Genomic DNA, 19,396 nt, shown 5'->3' on the forward strand with positions numbered 1-19,396 from the left:
CCCTCCCCTCCCCTCCCATCTTCTCTCTCTTGTTTTTTTTCCCCCTTTCCCCTCACTTCCTCTTATATGTAATTTTGTATAACAATGAGGGTCTCCTTCCTTTACCATGCAATTTCCCTTCTCTCTTTCCCTCCCCCCTCTCCTTGGTGTATCTCACTAGGCACACTGGACTAAGGGCCCACCCTAACTAACTCATTTTAATCCAATCATTTCTTTGAAGGCCTGTCACCAGATACAGTGAAATGGAGTAGGGTCCACCCTCATGGCCTTATTCAACTTTATTACCTCTTTAAAGGCTTTGTTTCAAAAATAGACTTTGAAGGTACTGGTGACTGGGACTCTATGAATGCGGGGGTGGAGAGAGTGCATATTTTAACCCTTAACACCAATGTATGCATAAGAGCTAATGTTTGGGGGATGTTGGTTAGTAGCAAGACTAAACTAAATGCTTTATATACATCATTTAATATGCAAAATTTTTCTGATTGTTTGCACATGTATTTTACAGATGAGGAAACTAAGGCATAGAGAGATTAGGGATTGGAATTCAGATCTTTCCAACTCTGCTCTCCATTCTCTATCAGTTGTGAACTGAGTACTAAGAAATAAAAGCAGAAAGAAAAAAGGTTTAGAATATAAAACAAACCTGTGACTGTTTTACAGTTTTTGCATTAAGGTCTTTCTAGCAAACTATCTGTGAAACAAAATCATTTAGTACCAGCCTTAGTTGACTAATTTTTTTTTTTAATAAATGTAGGAATTTTTGGTTTTATAAAGGAAATAATGCATAGAATTAGAGATTTCTAGCACATGATCATAGTTATCAAAAGCAAATTTGAGTTATTCAAAATGTCTTTCTCCTCTTTTTCTTTTGCAGAAGATTCTAGTGTTCCAGAAACTCCAGATAATGAAAGGAAAGCAAGTATATCATATTTCAAGAATCAAAAAGGAATACAGTACATTGATTTGTCTTCTGATAGTGAAGATGTTGTTTCCCCAAATTGCTCCAGTACCATTCAAGAGAAAAAATTCAACAAAGACACAGTGATTATAGTGTAAGCTGCCTGATAGATCCATTGTATGTGCATATGTAAGAGATGTAGGAGATTTTTTAAGGAAAAGATAATTAATTTGAAATATTTTGGTGGATTCTTGCCTCCCCCTCCCTTTTTTTTTGACTTTTCTCCACTATATCTTTGTTATTTTCCCCAAACTTATAGATACTGAGTGGTATAGTATATGTTTTTGTTTTCTGGGAATGATCCTTTTAGTAAAAGATTTAGCAAGACCTAACTTGATACTTTTAACTCTGTATGGATAGGGAAATTATTTTAATGAGTACTATTGCTTTACGAATTTTTCTTTTGTTTTGTGGTGCTGGGGGTGGAACCCAGGTCCTTGCTCACTGTACCACCAAAGTACATTTCCAGCCTTACGGTTTGTTCTTCAATCTGTGGATTGAATTTTAACATATTTATTGTGTGCATTCTATGAGCTAGGTACTATTTTGTGGTTAAGAATACAGTAATGAACAAACCAGCCCCAAATCCCTTCCCTCTTAAAGTTTATATTATACTCAGAAAGATAAATAAAACATAGTATGTCAAAAAATAAGTATGAATAACAAAAGGGAAATGTGAAGTTCATGGTTTTTAAAGAGCATGGTTGGAAGGCTTAATTGAGAAGCCAGTGCTGGGATAAAGATGTGAAGGAGTTACAAAAGTAAGTTATACAGATGGGGGAAAAGAATATTCCAGGTAATTAGGGTGTTCACAGTGATCCTGAGGTGGAATTTTGCCTGATGTTTTTGAGGATAGTTGAAGGCAAATCATGTGGTGAAGGGCCTACGTCCACAAGGGATGTGGTATAAAGGGTTTTTAATCATGTTAGGCCCATAAGTTCTTTGGGTTTTATTCTGAATGATATGGGAAGTCCACAGAGTATCAATCAAAAGGAGTAAAACATTCTGACTTAGATATTTTAAAGGTCTTTTTGGCTATATGGGGAGAAATAGTAAAAGCGAGTGTAAATACGTCTGTAGTGCCCAGTTTAAAAAAAAAAAATTGAGACCAAGATGAGTCTCATTCCTGTGGAAGCGAAAAGAAGTGATTTGATTCTGGACATACTTTGAAGATAGAACAAAGGATTTGTTCATGAATTTCACTTGGATTTTGAGAGAAGGGAGTAGAGTATGACTAACATTTTTGGCCTGGTCTGCTACTAGTGTAGAGTTATAATTTACTGAGATAAGGAAGGTTGTGTCTCTTGTGGGTGGAGGAACATGCTGTGAATGAGAAGACTTTTAGACATCTAAGTGGAAATGTAACTGGGTAACTGAGTTTGTGACATTTGAGATCTGGGGAGAAGTATAGGTTACAGATTGAAATTTAGGAATCCACAATATTGATTTGATTTTTAAAACTCTGTGGTTATAGAGATCATTACTGGACACTAGTAGAGGTAAGAATAGATTTCTTGGTTGAAATATTTAGGCCAGAGAAACTCTGGATTTTAGAGTCAGAGATGAGAAGAAACTTGTTGGAGATTCTAAGATGTAGCCAGCTATTGACATAGAAGTTTTATGATCTTCTAGAAACTTAAGCGAAAAAAAAGTGTTGTAAGAAAGAGCAAGAGATCAGGTCTGTCTGCTGCAGACAGTAAGATGGGAACTTCCTCTTAAATTGAACTTTTTACATAAATGTATGGCAAGCATGCCTCATTCTGAAATAGAAAATAGTGAAGGTCTTGCATGGTTAATTCTGAGGAAAATGGATATATTTGCCCCTCCCCACCAACACTCTCTTTCCTTTCTATTTTGAAAAAGTTACAAATATATAGACAAGTTGCAAAAATAATATCAGCTCTCACAGTCCTTTCAAGAAGAGTCATCCATTATAACATTTCTCCACATTTGCATTATCATTCATTTACTTACATAATTTCAGTATTTCAAATTCAGAATACCAATTACATTGATATAATACCGTTTATTCTAATAATGTCTTTGTAGCATTTCTACTCAAAGTACTGGTTTGTGAATAGTAGTATGCCCTAAATTGTAAATCAAGGTTATTCTTAAGTCTTGGCAATGGAAAAAATTCAGCTGAACTAAGCAATGTTTTTAATGTAGTTGTTTTACTTTCTAGTACAGATTACTTATTTTGTCATGGACAGACAAGCAATTGGAATTGGAGGACTAGCAATTAATCCTTGGACCATATATATGTGTGTGTGTGTGTGTGTGTGTGTGTGTGTGTGTGTGTGTGTGTATAGTTGTAGATGAACACAATATCTTTATTTATTTTTATGTGGTGCTGAGGATCAAACCAAGTGCCTCACGCATTCGAGGCAAGTACTCTACCACTGAGCTACAGCCCCAGCCCGCTTGTACCATATTTTGAGGAATATCTTATAGTAATTTTTCCCCAGGATCATTTGGATTTAGTTTGTTGTATCTCTTTTATTTTATCTAATCTCAAAATTTTCTCTGTTTTTATTTGTTTGTTTCTCATGATATTCACTGTTGAAGTAACAAGTCAGATTTTCATAGGATGACTTCATACTTGGGTTTACTTGGTGTTTTTTCATAATTAAATTTTAAGTTAGACGGAAGGAATAAACCATAAGTGATTTCATGTTCTTCTCAGTATGTCTTATTAGGAGGCACATGATATCTGTTTGTCCTTTATTGATTAAATGAACTTTGATCACCCTGTTTTCTTTATCCTAGCTAGGTTTCTTCTATAAAGTTGCCATTTTGTAATACTTAAGTAATGTGGAGAGATACTTGGGATTGGGTAATGGTTCTATTTTCTTTTAAACTCAGTTTTGGCATCTTGATTCTTGCTCAGTTTTGACAGAGGTAGTTGTAAAATGGTGATGTTCTGACTGTCACTCTAAAACTTACACTTTTATTATTCAGTATTCTGTAAAGAAATTTATTCATTTATTTATGTAGTACAATATTATCCATCATTATAGTCTCATAGATGCTGATTCATTAGTTTCTAATCTATCACTATGTGGTTTTTTGTTTTGTTTTGTTTTACCAGTACTGAATATTAAACCCAAGGCCTCACACATTTTTAAGCAAGACTCTCCGACTCAGCTATACATCCCTGTTCTTTTTCTTTTGAGACAGGATCTTACTAAATTACCCAGGCTGGCCTAGAACATGTGATCTTCCTGCCAAAGCCTCCAAAGTTCCTGAGATTAGAGTTGAATGCTACCACTCCTTGCTTATTCATTTTGATACACAAAGTACTGTTTTATCAGATGAGGGCCCCTTCAAGCAGGCCATTGTGTCTGTCTGAGAAATTCCTCTCATTTTTTTGAGCCTCCCTTTCTTGGTACAAGATGTTCCAGACTTGCACTTTCCCTGCCCCAGGACTGAAATGGGAATTGGCCATTTCTCAAGTAGCTCTGGATTGCTTTTAGTAGGGAATGGTATTTTAAAATTTGTGAACAAGAAGAGTTCTTTCTTTGTTACTGGGTGAAGTTAGAGGTTATGGCATTGCCCTTTTAATGGAATGATCTAGGGTCTCGGAGGGAAGATGGAAGAGAAAAAGAAAATGTGAAAATTTGTGTTTGTTTGTAATGATACCTTCATTCTAATTGTCACTACAAGGCTATTTCTTATCTCTGGTTCTGTATTTATTTGACAGAAATTGATCAATATCAGTATACTTACTAATTTTTGTAGGCATCAAGTATGCTTAAAATAGTTTCAGAATTGCTGTATCTGTATCATTTGACCATTAGGCTCAACAAATTGAGCTCAAGATTTATTTATAAGTTTTGTTTTGTCTTTAGAGTTAAGGTATATACTTAAATTTTTCTCAGAGTTACTCATTTGAAATATACCCAGATTCATTAACTTCTCTTTGTATTTTTTTTTAAGATATGTATGTTGTCCCTGTTTAGATTTTTTGGTGGGGTCCAAGGGTACTAGGGATTGAACTCAAGGGTACTCAACCACTGAGCCACATCCCCAACCCTATTTTCTGTTTTTTATTTAGAGACAGGTTCTCACTGAGTTGCTTAACACCTCACTTTTGTCCAGGAGGCTGGCTTTGAACTAGCAATTCTCCTGACTCAGCCTCCCGAGCCACTGGGATTACAGGTGTAATTACAGGCCACCACACCTGGCCCCTGTTTTAAAATTTGAAAACATTTAAAATATTAACAAGATCTCAGAAATCAAAACTCTATGTAAAGGATATACTCAGAAGAGTCACACTCCCTTACTCCCTTTGCTTTTTCTTCTCCATTCCAACCCTGCCCCCATACCACCTCAGAAATAACCAGTTTGTTTAGTTACTTGGTTATACTGGTTTTGTTTCATCTGTTTTTGCGGGGGAGAAGGGGTACTGGGGATTAAACCCATGACATTTAACCACTGAGCAACATCTCTAGCCTCTTTTTACATTTTTTTTTTTTTTTGAGACAGGGTCTTGCGGAGTTGCTTAAGGCCTTACTGAGTTGTTGAGGCTGACTATGAATTTGAGGTTGTCCTGCTTCAGCCTCCCAATTGCACTACCACACCCAGCTCATCTGTCATTTTTTTCTTCTTTCGTACACAAAAGATGGTATACTTCATATGTATAGTAACTCCCCCTTATCTGTGGATATACGTTTCATGGACAATAGTAGAAGCCTGAAACTGGTTAGTATTGAATGCTATATATACCATCTTGTTTCTATACATACATACCTGTAATAAAATTTAATTTATAAATTAGGCATAATGACAAATAGCAATAACTAATAAAAATTAGAATAATTAGGGCTGGGGTTGTAGTTTAGCAGTAGAACGCTCGCCTAGCATTTGCAAGGCCTTAAGTTCAGTCCTCAGCACCACATAAAAATACTTAAAGGTATTGTGTCCAACTACAACTAAAAAATATTTAAAAATTAGAACAATTATATTCTATAATTAAAAGTTATTTAAAACATGAATAGTTAGTTTTTCATCTTTTTTCAGCTCCATAGTTGAGTGTTCTGTAGTTTAATTGAGTCAGTCCCCATATATGAGCATTTTGGTTGTCAGGGTTTATCTCATTTTCAGTGCTGGCCATAGAATCCAGTGCCTTATTTATGCTAGGCTAGCACTCTATCACTGAGCTTACATTCTTAGCACAATCAGAATTTCTTAACCTTGACATCCTTGACATTTGGGTGCAGATAAATCTTTTTTGTGAGGACTCTACTTTATATTTACATTGTAGTACGATTAATTTTGCATCATCTCTGACCTTTACCCATTAAATGCCAGTAGTACATATCAAATCAAAATAATCAAAAATCTGTCTAGGGCTGGGGATGTGGCTCAAATGGTAGTGCTTTCACCTGGCATGTGCGGGCGCTGGGTTCAAGCCTCAGCACCACATAAAAATAAAATAAAGATGTTGTGTCCACCGAAAACTAAAAAATAAATATTAAAAAAATTTTCTCTCTCTCTCTCTTTAAAAAAAAAAATCTGTCTAGACATCACTGCTGTTCTTTTGTAGCAAAATCAACGCCTCCCCCGCCCAAACCCATTGATGTAGGTATTAGAAACTTGGCAGTTGATTCAAGGAAGCACACATAGACAAGAAGGAACGGAAGACAGAATCCCAAGTAACATCAGTAATTCAAGAAAGTAAAAGGAAAAAAAGAAGAGCCAGTTTTAGAGATTAAGGACAGAGAAGTAAAGAAAAGTCAGAAGTAACCTTGGAGAACCCATGAGTGAGGGTGGGGCCAAGTTTTCAAGGATAGGCTTGTCAATTGTCATTAATAGTGCTTGTCAGTGTCAACCACTGAGGGAAACTTAGATAAGCAAGTTTTTATCCCTGTTACCTAAGTAGAGGACATTTTTGTCCTTAATGAGAGCAGTTTCTCTGAAGTGTTGGGACAAAATAAATAAAAACAATAGATTTGGAACCCCGCAGAAATAAGGAAGCAGGAAAAATGAGTCTAATAAAATTTGTGACCCAGAATTTATTTTTTTTATTTTTATTTCATACCTTCATTTTATTTACTTATTTTTATGTGGTGTTGGGGATCGAACCCAGGGCCTCACACGTGCTAGGCGAGCGCTCTACCACTGAGCCATAACCCCAGCACCCGAGAATTTATTTTTTAAAAAATATTTTTAGTTATAAATGGACACAATGCCTTTATTTATTTGTTTGTTTGTTTTTATGTACTGAAGATTGAACCCAGTGCCTCACACTTGCTGGGCAAGCACACAACCACTGCACTAAAATCCCAGCCCAGAATTTACTTTTTTGCTGCTGTGTCCCCAGTGCCTAAAATTTCTGGTACATTGAATTAATTGAATTATGAATGTAATCTTGAGAACAAGATTACTATCCTAATCTTGTAGGATTAGGAGGAAGAGCTTAGACAGAAAAAAGATTGAGTAGAAAGATAGATAAAGCAGAAGTCCTGTAAAAAGAACAAAGGACGGGAATCTCTGGCATTGAGAAAGGAGACCTTGCTTTCAACAGGAGATCACATAAAAGAACAAGTGGTTGTCTCGTTTATTTTATAGATTTTCCTTTTTTTAAAAAAAGTATTTTTTTTAAGTTCTTGATAGTCCTTTTTTGTATTTATATGTGGTGTTGAAAATCGAACCCAGTGCCTCATACGTGCTAGACAAACTCTACCACTGAGCCACAACCACAGCCCCTCCTTTTATTTTTTTTTAAAGCATACAAGAAAATAAAATTAGGGGCTAGGGATGTGGCTCAAGCCGTAGCGTGCTCGCGTGGCATGCGTGTAGCCCGGGTTTGATCCTCAGCACCACATACAAAGATGTTGTGTCCGCCGAAACTGAAAAATAAATATTAAAAAATTCTCTCTCTCTCTTTAAAAAAATAAAAAATAAAATTAGTACATAACGAACATCTGTAAACCTACTTCATAGATTTAATGATATTTTCCCTATTTCCCTTTTATTTTCAGCTGAAATATTTAAAGTCAGTAACAGACATCCCAACATATCCCCCTTAGTACTTGATTATTCATCTGCCTCCCCACCAAAAAAATCAATATGATTATCAATCAATAATTCTCTGTCATCTTATATTTCCTGTTTATATTCAGCTTTCATGTATTTTATATCTGGTTTTTCAAAGTAGGATCCAAACAAAGGAACATCTACTAAATTATTATGATTCAACTCTTATAACTAAAATAGTCTACTTTGACTCCTGCTTTTTTGTGTGATACTGTGGAACCTAGGACCTAGCATATTCTAAGCAAAGTGCTTGACCATTGAGCCCTTTTTATTTTCAGAGAGGATCTGGCCAAGATACCTAGCCTGGCCTCAAACTTGCAATCTTTCTGCCTCACCTTTCCAAGTAGCTGGGATTATAGGTGTGTGCCACCATACTTGACCACCCCCCTCCTCTGTTTTAGAGACTTTAACTTATTGAAGAGATCTAGTCTTTTCCTGAAGAAAACATTTTTATTCTTACAATGTTGTTGAATTTAATTCCTTGTGTCACTTGAATTTCTTGTAAACTGGAAGTTAAATCCAAAGCATAATAATTATTAATGCTTAGTATATCAAGAGGTTCCTGAGTTTGTCCCACTATAAGTGGTGTGAGTCTCTTCACTATGTAGAAATTACATGACAGCCTGAAGAGTAAAGATCTTTGAAAGTGGTTATACAGGGGAGAAATTGTAAAAGAATTCCAACTTGAATGATTTTTTTAGGAGACAAAGAAGGGAAGGAAGAAAGTAATGAAGCAGAATGCAAATTCAGAGTTGATCCTGTCAAGATTGATAAGTTCAGGTATAATAATGGAAAAAGAGACACGTGTAATTGTCTTTCTATACTTGAAAGTATAATGATAAAGGAAGAGATTTATTTACTTTATGTGATCAGTTTCTTAGAACAAAGTTCAAGAAGTCAACCTAGAATCTTTGTAGTATACATATTCTTAGTCCTTGGGAGTTTGCTTTTAAATGTTCTCATGCATCACCAGTGCCCTGAAAGACACAAGAGAGCTATTGTAAATATGTATAGAAATATGTGTTTAGAAAGCAGTCTAAAAGTAGAATTAGCTACATAGTAAAATTGCATTCACTGACATTAGGAATATACTTTAGTATTTCCTACCTTGCTGTCTTTTCTCTGGTTTTATAATTTACCCATTTGTTACTATTTTAGTTCTGATTTCTAGAATACCTATACCATATATATATATATATATATATCAAACCAGATTTCAAAGTGAGATTTTTTTTTTTTAACTGAGGATATATGAAGTGAATTAACACTGAATGTCAAACATGAAATGAAACGGAACAGGATTAAAATTAGTTGTCGAAGAATAAGCCCTCATGTTAAACAAATGCTTTTTGCTGAGGAATTGTTTTGTTCCTGGCAAAGAGACTTCTATTGAATGAGATCATTCCAATTTTAACACTTAGGTCCTGATTACTGAGCCCTGAAAATTCTTTTATTTTTGTATCAGTGTAAGTTTCCCGATTTCTTAGGAGCAGGATTTCAGTATCTGAGATGTACAGTAATGGTAAAAAATAGGAAAGAGTAGGCACGCATTTAGTAAATGTATTTAAATCTTAACAAAATAAATGCCAGGTAGTTCCCGTTGTTCTTTTCCATGCCAGCCCAGATAATTTGAGATTTTCTTCAAAGTATGCTGACTTGGTAATTAGACTTACACACCTAACAATACTGAAATGAAAAATAGTTCTTTTACTGTTTGACAAACATAGATTGCAGTTAATATTGAAAAAATGCACAAATGTTCTATATTGTGTGTAAACATATAGACAATATAATGAAAAAGCATTAGCAATACATTAAAAATGTTTTTCTTCTTCTGAAAAATGTGTTTAGGTCTGAGCCATCTGAAGATGAAGAGTCCCAAGGCCTTCCTACCGTGGCACAAAGAAATGATGATATTTCAGAATTGGAAGACCTTTCAGAATTGGAAGACCTTAAAGATGCTAAACTTCAGACCTTGAAGGAACTTTTTCCACAAAGAAGTGACAATGATTTACTTAAGGTTATATCTTTTATAGTAATTAGCTATTATAGCTGTAGTAGTGATGAAATCTCTCCTGAGTCCAACGTTATAGTTAGTGGTTGGTGGTTAGTTTGCTAAGATACTTTATCTTTGAAGAAATGATTAGTTATCATTTTATTTAATAAAGGTGAATACCAGAAATGAGTCTTAACTCGTTAATAGGTGTGATTATTCACCTATAACTATTAAGATAATGTAAACCTTTCTAGCCCAGGTAGGGTGTAAGTTGTTAGTTGTGCTTGAATAGAACCTCCCACTAGAAACACTTGTAAAGATCAGAACCCACCCCCACCCCCACCCCCATAACAATAAATGGTTGGTATTGCCATTTAGTGCCCTGAAGCCAATAATGTTAAATACCCTACAGTACTGAAGAGTCTTCTATAAGAAAGGATTATCCTGGTATTCACACCTTTGCTGAGAAATACTGATTTAACTGTAGAAACAAGTGGCTATAGTTGACTGCATAAAGTTTGATCTGTAGTAGGTATCTCTTGTTATAAGAGAAAATAAAAATTGACCAATTGATTATGTATCAGATAGGGAATAAATGTCTAAATATTAGTAAATAATTTATTAGTAAACAAGTAGCTCTGCCAATTATTAGTTGAAGGGGAGTATCATATAATTGCAAATTCTCAATTTTTTTAATCTTTTCATCTATTGCACCAATTCCCTTCTTGTAATCTGAGGCTAAAAGTTACTATATCTGTATAGGCTAGGCAGGTATCTTTGAAATGGTAGGCATTAGCATACTGTGGAATATGTGCTTTTTCTAAAAGGGGTAATTACTTCTTATCTGTAGCCGGATATGGCCATGTGAGCTATGAGTGATAGCTATTGTTACTAGATAGTCATGTTTTTCAACTAAAGTTAAAAGGTTTGATTTTTAATTAGTGCTGTCACCATTTTAACAGTTTTATTGAGATATACTTTGTATTCTCTAAAGATCATTTTGTATAATTTGGTGTGGGTTTTTGTGTGTGTTTACCAAATTGTGTAGTGAATCACTACAATTTTAGAACATTTTAATCATTTCAAACAGAAGCTTCCTACCCATAAGCAGTCACTCCTTCCTCTCTCCCCCAGCCCTGGGAAATCACTTTTATATGTGTGTGTGTGTGTGTATGTGGTGCTGGGGATTGAACCCAGGGCCTTGTATATGTTCAAACGCAGAGTCCATGCACTCAACTGCTGAACTACATCCTCAACCCTACTCCACTTTGGTTTTTTTTTTTTTTGGTCTGATCTTTATTGATTCGCCCCCTCTGGACATTTCATATAAAGTGATCATATATTATGTGATAGTTTTTACTGGCTCCTTTTACTTAGCAGATTTAGAGGTTATCTCTCTTATGGCATGCATTTTATTCCTTTTAGTACTAACCAGTTTAAAGAAAGAAACTAAAATGCTGTTTAGTCCAAACAAAACATGTCTGTGAAAAAGCTTGGCTTGTGCCTACCAGTTTGAAGAACACTAAAGTAAATTCAATTACTACCATCTTTTCTGTCATTTTTAATATGAACCTACTGGATTCCCTCCCCCAAATCATTTTGGTACTTTATTGTTAGCTAAATGAAACTTCTGTGACATCTGTAGTCTACATTTTTCCTTGCCAACAGTATTACTTGCCTGCTCATGTAATTTTTTCTAAAATCAAAACTGATGTAGTTGCTAGTAGTTACAGAGGCTACTTGTAAGTGTTGGAAAGAAGTAATAAGGAAAGAGCTTCCAGCAAATAAACTTGATGGAATATTTAAAATATTGAGCATAAAAGAATAAATCTGAGTTGAAAAATATCTAGCTTGATTGTCTATCTTCAAAGAGATTTCATTCCTACAGAAATATTTTCCTCTAATTTTATAATTTTGGTGGGAAAATAACATTGGTATACATGTCTCTGACTTCATTAATCAATATCTGAAGTTGTAGAAATTTAGCATATCGCTCACCCCAAAGCAGAGCACTCTCTTGAAGTAATGTGTTTCTTCAAGAAACTAATAAAGTGATCCTTATTAGTTCAAATATCATTAAAGGTGATATTTATAAACTAGTATGCAAGTTTTTAGACCCATATAAAGGAATTTAAGAAGTTGTGAAATATAAATTTAGTCCTAGGCTTGATAAGGATATGCTTTGGCTATTTTGAAAACGAAGAGCGGGGCTAGGACTATAGGTTAGTGGTAAAGCGCTTGCCTTGCATGTGTGAGGCACTGGGTTCGATCCTCAGCACCACATAAAAATAAAGATATTGTATGTCCATCTACAACTTAAAAAATATTAAAAAATAATAAGAAGAGGGACTTACAGGATATCTATGCATGTAAGATTAGGGAAAACTTGTATGGAGGGAAACATTCTTATATTTGATTAGAGACTTTCATTTAGTACAAAAATAGCTTATTTAAAGAAGTAAGATCTTTGGTAATTTATTGAAAATAAGGGAAATAATGAGAAAAAATATGGGATGGTTTATTTTTTTCTAAAATTTAATATATTACTGAATGATATAAATACATTACCTTGAAATTGCTAATGTAAGTAATATATACACATGTTCTTGAAAAACTTCAAGCAATTCAGAAACAGGAAAAATCAAGAGCCCTTTCATTCATGTAAGAAGTATCCAGTTTTAGCTGGCTGCTGTAGCACATGCCTGTAATCCCAGTGACTCCGGAGATCAGCCTCAGCAATTTCATGAGACCCTGCTGCAAAATAAAAAAGGGTTAGGGATGTGGTTCACTGGTTAAGTGCTCCAGGGGTTCAATACCTGGTACCAAATAAATAAATAGAAATATCCAGGTTTTTAAAAATATTTATTTTTTAGTTATAGGTGGACACAATGTCTTGATTTTTACTTTATGTGGTGCTGAGGATAGAACCCAGTGCCTCACGCTTGCTAGGTAAGCGCTCTCTACCTCTGAGCCACAACCCCAGTCCAAGTATCCAGTTTTTAAAGGAGCCAAATTGTAATTTTTACCCCCAGAAGTGAAAAAAGGAATTACATAAGTATCTCTGTTTGCCCCTCTCCTTTCTTTCTCCCCATTTCTGTCCCTCTCCCCGTATCCTACATACGTTCAGTGCCTAAATACACAGATAGGAAGTTTTCAAGGCTTTTGACAGAAACCTAGAATATGCTGTGTATATTTGATTGTTTTGATTTTTCTTTATAGTGATAATGAATAAATCAAATTTTAAGTTATGCTTAGGTAAGTTTAGACTTTTTAAATAACCTAAGTTTTGTGAAAATTGATCATACGACTTAATGAACTTAAATGATAATACCTTGTATAATATGTTTGTTTTAAATATTTCTTAAGTGTTCTTTTAAAAACATTTTTCTTTTCTCTTTGTTAGTTGATTGAATCAACAAGCACTATGGATGGGGCAATTGCTGCTGCCTTGCTGATGTTTGGTGACGCAGGTATGCTTGACTTAGTTTTAAATCATGCTGATTTATTAGTTATTTAATAATATATTCTCATTAATATTGCTCTACAATTTACCCAGCACCTTCATGAATTCTTTCAAGAATGTGTGAAGTGTTAATAGCTTCCGTTTTTTTTAGATGAAGAAACTGAAGGTTAAGAAGGTTAAGTAACTTAACTGAGGTCATATAGCTGTTTGGAAACCAGATTTCTAGGTTGATGGTTTCTTTTTTTTTCCTTTCCCCCCAAGAAAGAGGGGTCAGTTTCTCACTGGTAGATTTTCTTGTTTTTACAGATCAAATCCCATAAGAGTTAAGTTGTGGAAGGTATATTTTCCTTCTTAATTATCCTTTCTAATTGCATTGTGGTCTTATTTATGGGTCTGCAAATCTGAGTCAATAGGAACATAATGTCTTATGGAAAGTCCTTAGCTGGTAATCAGCATTCCTTCATTGAGTAAATATTTATGTTATGTTTCAGGCTTCTGATACAAAAATAAATGCATTTGAAGGAGCTTACAATATTTTTAAAAATCTCCAATTTTTTAGCAAGTGCTGTCTCAATTTTTCTTTAAATGTACATATCAAAAAAAAAAATTCACCTGTAATGCTACTACTCAAAAAACATTTAAAGTAAGTAATGAAAGTAAACTTATGCTTCATTAATAACTCTTAAATCTGCTTAATATCATCCTCAGCTTTTTCCTGTGTTTGTTTATACCAGTCACACACATACATTAGATTATAAAATGTAAAAAATAGTGGTTTTAATTTTTATAAAGTCATTTATCATGAATAGTTTGGTCAGTTCAATCAGATTTTTAAACAATTTTTAAAATAACTTCATGGTACTACTCACAGGATTAGTTTATTAACTAACTTCCTATTAGCAATTATGTTTCCATTGATATAAAACATTACAGTACTATAGAATTATAGTACTAAATACCATTATATATACACCTTTATATTATTTCTGTAGGCTAAATTTCAAATTAGGTTCCTCAAATGATATGCACAATTTTAATTCTTTTTTATTTATTTTTTATTTTTTGGTACCAGCGATTGAACTCAGGTGCACTTGACCACTGAGTCACATCCCCAGCCCCATTTTGTATTTTATTTAGAGACAGGGTCTCACTGAGTTATTAGTGCCTCACTGTTGCTGAGGCTGGCTTTGAATTTGTAATCCTCCTGTCTCAACATCCCTGAGCCTCTGGGATTACAGGCGTGCACCACTATGCCCAGTCAATTTTAATTCTTTTTTGTTGTTGTTGTTTTATTTTGATTTAGTTGTAGCTGGATGCAGTACCTTTATTTTTATGTGGTGCTGAGTATCAAACCCAGCACCCCACATGTGCTAGGTGAGCGCTGTAACTCTAAGCCACAACCCCAGCCCCCAATTTTAATTCTTTGTATATACTTCCATGTTATTTTTGCTAAAGATTGGCTAGTTAATGCTTGTGTGATGAATGTTCATTTCCCTAAGTGGATTTCTCTACTTTTAAAAAATTTTTGATACTTAAAATGTGTATAGAAATAGAAAATAATATGTTTACTTGGGCCCATCATCCCTCTTTAGTTATCTACCTCATTTCTTCCTGTTAAGTGGATGAGTTAAAATGGATCATAAATGTGATATGATTTCATCTGTAGGAAATATTTTAAACCTTTTGTTTCTTCCACTTTGAGCAAGGAAACAGTATTTTGTGGTTACTACCTACACGGAACGTCAAGATTCTTTTTTTGTCTTTTACTTACCAGCTGTGTGACCTTAGGTAGTGTTGTCTAATTCTTCTCTTTGTTTCCTTGGCAGTAAAATAGTATAAAAATAGTGCTGAACTCATAGGTTGTTGTAAAGAACTGATAAAAGTTAATGTTAATTTTCTTACTGTGGTGCCTGGCATATATTAAGAATGTAGTGAAAGTCAAAAATTATTTGTTATAGGCCATCTGTTATTCAAAATGGTACCGGAGACAGTTAAATGTGTCTTCCTCAATAACACCCTTAGTGCTTTTTTGTTGTTATTGTTGTTCTTACTGGGGATTAAGCCCAGGGGTGCTTAACCACTGAGCCACATCCCTTTTTTACTTTTTGTTTAGCAGGGGCTCCCTGAGTTGCTAAGTGCCTCTGTAAGTTTCTGAGGCTACCTTTGAACTTGTAATCCTCCTCCTGAGTCACTGGGATTATAGGCATGCACCACCGCTCCCAACTCTAGTGCTTATTTTAAAGCTAAAAAATGACAGGCTTAGATAACATTTATTGAATTGCCTGTGGCTTGGGAAACTTTTACATATTCTTTTTTGCTTTCACACTAAGGACATGTAACAAAGCAAAGTTAATATAAACCCAGCTGTTACAGAGTTTATAATCCTCATCAAATTTAAACTCTAGCTAAATTTTTCTTCTTACCCTTATACTGCATTTTCATTATATATATATATATATATATATGTTGTAGTTGGACACAATACCTTTATTTTATTCATTTATTTTTATTGGTGCTGAGGATTGAACCCAGGGCCCTGCACATTCTAGGTTAGCTTTCTACCACTGAGCCACAAGCCCAGTTCCTATGCTGCATTTTCACATGTTGTTTAAAGTATTAAGTGGTAAATTACAAGGAAATAAGAATTAGGTTTTGGTTTTTTAAGAAAACTTTCTTGCTGCATCTTGGAATGGACAGGATAGTCATATCAGACATCCTCAGTTTTAGTGGAGTAAACGCGGAGGTAATGTATAGGTGATCAAATTTGTCTAACCTTGGAGATAAGACAGCTTTGGGGGGTGGAGGTTTTTTGTTTGGTTGGTTTTTAGTGTATTATGGGTTGAACCAGAGTCTGTCACATAAAGGGAAGTACTCTACCACTGAGCTATATCCCCTCTTCTTTTTTTAAATTTTTTATTTTTCTATTTTTTTAGTTGTAGATGGACACAATACCTTTATTTTACTTATTAATTTTTATGTGGTCTGAAGTTTGAACCTATTGCCTCACATGTGCTAGGCAAGAGCTCTACCACTAAGCCACAATCCAGGCCCTACATCCCCCATTCTTTTATTTTATTTTTGAGACAGGGCATCACTAAGTTGCCCAGATGGCCTTGAACTTACAAATCCTCTTGCCTTCTGAGTAACTGAGATTACAGGTGTATGCGGTTGCTCTGGACAAGATAATCTTTAATGCACTATGTCATAAAGACATGAAATTGTTTGGGGTATATTAGCACAATTTTCAACAAAAGGTTCCCCCTTTTATCTGATTGAACCCAGAGTCTTGCAAATAGTAGGCAACAACAGCTCTCTACTGAGCAACCCAACAAAAGGCTTTTTAACATGAGCAGTCTTGGACAGGTCCGAAATCATGACAGTAAACATTGGTTTTACCATAAATTTTAATCTTTTTATAAACAGTATCATCCTGTATATTAAACAATAAAGGGAGCCAGATGTGATGGTACATGTCTATAATCCCAGCAGCTTGGGGGAGGGGAAGGCTGAGGCTGAGGATTACAAGTTCGAGGCCAGCCTCAGCAATTTGGCAAGACTCTGTCTCAAAATTAAAAAAAAATTAAAAGGGTAGGGGTGTGACTCAGTGGCTAAGTGCCCCTGGGTTTGGTCCTTAGCACCAAACAAACAAAAAACAATAAGGGTATTTTTATGTAGTATTTTTTGAAATATATGTACCTATAAAGTTTTTATTTCAGAAGATAAAATAAAAATTTATTTATTGGTTTCAAGGAGGAGTCTCTTTTTAGGAAATGACTAAGTACCTAGATAATTATTTTTAAAAATGGATGCCACAAATATGCAAAATGCATATTTATATTATGAAATGAATCAGTAGGAAACACTCAAATATTCATGCTTTAAAGGTTTATAACATTCAGTTTTATTTTGTAATGGCTGCTATGAGATTTTTAATCTTACAACTCAAAAGTTGTCAGGTATGTACATATATTTTATGCACAGTTAGGCTTCTGATAAAATTAATGCTAAAATGGTGAAACTTTTGTGGGCTTTTAGCAGTGTTTCAAAGGTAACAGCAATCTGTCTAAGGAATTGGCACTCTTGAGATTCCAAGTGTTTCAGAAATAGATACATGGTATAAAAAGTATGAATACGTAACACTTCTTAAGATTATGTAGCTTATTTGTTTTTGTTTCAGTCTTGGCAGAATGTGCTGATTTCCTGTTACTCATACTGTTACACTTGCTTGTTTTATGTTGAAAACATTCCTCGCTTAATTTCTGTATATATGAGTTCCTTCTCATTTGTAAAATAAAATGTTACCTACTTTGTAAGTTTATTGTGAAAAGCAAATAAAATTGTAGTTTATAAAAGGCCTTGTGCAAAATCTGGTACATGGTAGACAATTAATGGCATCTGTGATGCTTTTGATAACTTAGCCTTGATAGTTCACTTTTTTAAATAATTATTTTTTAGAAGTAGTTGGACACAATACCTTTATTTCGTTTATTTATTTTTATGTGGTGCACATGCTAGAAGAGTGCTCTACTGCTGAGCCACAATCCCAGCCCCAGTAGTTCACTTTTTTTCATTGCTGAATACTCAGTCACTGGAATCCCATTATCACTTTGTAGAATTAATTGTAAATTTGGAGAGAGTACTTTTAACATTAATAAAGTGATAGTTTACAAGTACAGTATTAAAATGATTTCTACTTTGGGTAGACAAACAAAGACCAACAAAGAGTATCTATTCACTCTTCCTTCAGTCTAGTCATATGTAGAAGAAAACATCAGGCCCAATTTCAAGGGAACTGACTCAAGTTTATTACACATTTTTGTTTTGAATTAAATTGATTCCTGTTATTTCTGTGCAAACTTTGAGCATGTTTCTGTTTTAAAAGGTGGTGGGCCCAGGAAAAGAAAATTATCATCTTCTTCAGAGCCATATGAGGAGGATGAATTTAACGATGATCAATCTTTAAAAAAGACAAGACTGGATCATGTAAGTTTTTTGTGAATTGCAGTGTCACAGTTAGGATATGTTGAGTCTTACAGATATCAGAACTGAAAACTCACCTGAATGAATTAATTAGTCTTTTCTCTTTGAAAACTAAATCAGGGAACTTACGTTTGGATTCAGTTTGTGGCTGGTTTTGCTTTTTTAAAAAATTTTTGCAGTATGAATTGCTAATCTCTTTGAATCATAAAATAGATTTTTTTAAAAACTGTAATGTGGTTGATTAACTTTTTGAGAGAATAAAATGCTTCTAAGTTTTATTTCATAAAGTTACATATATGTATTGTATAACACATGAAGAACAGCTCTCATCACCACTATTTGATCTTCTTCAATAGCAACTACTTAATGCTATTCTAGATGATTCTGTTAATATTTAACTACATGTTTTAGTCTGTATTGCTATAACAAAATACCATAGAATGGTTAATTTATATAGAATAGCAGTTTCTTTCTCACAATTTTTGATGTTGTGAAATCCAAGATCAAGGTGTTAATAAGTTGTGTTTGGCTCCTCTCTGTTTCCCAGATAGCATCTTGCTGTTGTATCATAGGGAGAGGAACACTAGATCCTCACATGGCACAAGGAATGGAAGGGGCAAAAACGTGGAGCTCCCTCCTCAGACCCTTTTACAAGGGCATCTAATCCCTAATCACTTCATAAATGGCCCCACCTCCTTCGGGCCTCCTGATATCACCACAATGGGGATTAAGGGGGTTTTTTTTCAATTTTGTTACAGATGTTGATGGACTTTTAATTTATTCATTTATTTATATGCGGCACTCACAATCAAACCCAGTGCCTCACACATGCTAGGCAAGCACTCTACCACTGAGCCACAACCCCAGCTTTTTTTTTTTTTTTTTTCGGTACCAGGGATTGAACTCAAGGGTGCTTAATCACTTGAGCCACATCCCCAGCCATTTTTATTATTTT

At 34.5% G+C, this 19,396-nt stretch overlaps 1 protein-coding gene across 2 annotated transcripts in view; it reads left to right on the top strand.

Annotated features, from left to right (window-relative positions):
• Positions 1-840: 840 nt before the first annotated feature.
• Positions 841-19,396, top strand: part of Smarcad1 (SWI/SNF-related, matrix-associated actin-dependent regulator of chromatin, subfamily a, containing DEAD/H box 1) — a 60,389-nt gene continuing 41,833 nt past the window's right edge. Inside the window, exons 1-4 of one of the 2 annotated variants that reach the window (XM_048813624.1) lie at positions 841-1,055; positions 9,854-10,022; positions 13,402-13,468; positions 18,344-18,444. In XM_048813624.1, the coding sequence (XP_048669581.1) occupies positions 850-1,055; positions 9,854-10,022; positions 13,402-13,468; positions 18,344-18,444 (543 nt within the window). In that variant the 5' untranslated portion in view covers positions 841-849. Of the gene's footprint in view, positions 1,056-9,853; positions 10,023-13,401; positions 13,469-14,083; positions 14,105-18,343; positions 18,445-19,396 lie in introns of those variants that run through there. The other variant, XM_048813625.1, reaches the window with a different exon arrangement.

This window comes from Marmota marmota, unplaced genomic scaffold, assembly GCF_001458135.2.
Source record: "Marmota marmota marmota unplaced genomic scaffold, marMar, whole genome shotgun sequence".
NCBI classification, from domain to species: Eukaryota; Metazoa; Chordata; class Mammalia; order Rodentia; family Sciuridae; genus Marmota; species Marmota marmota.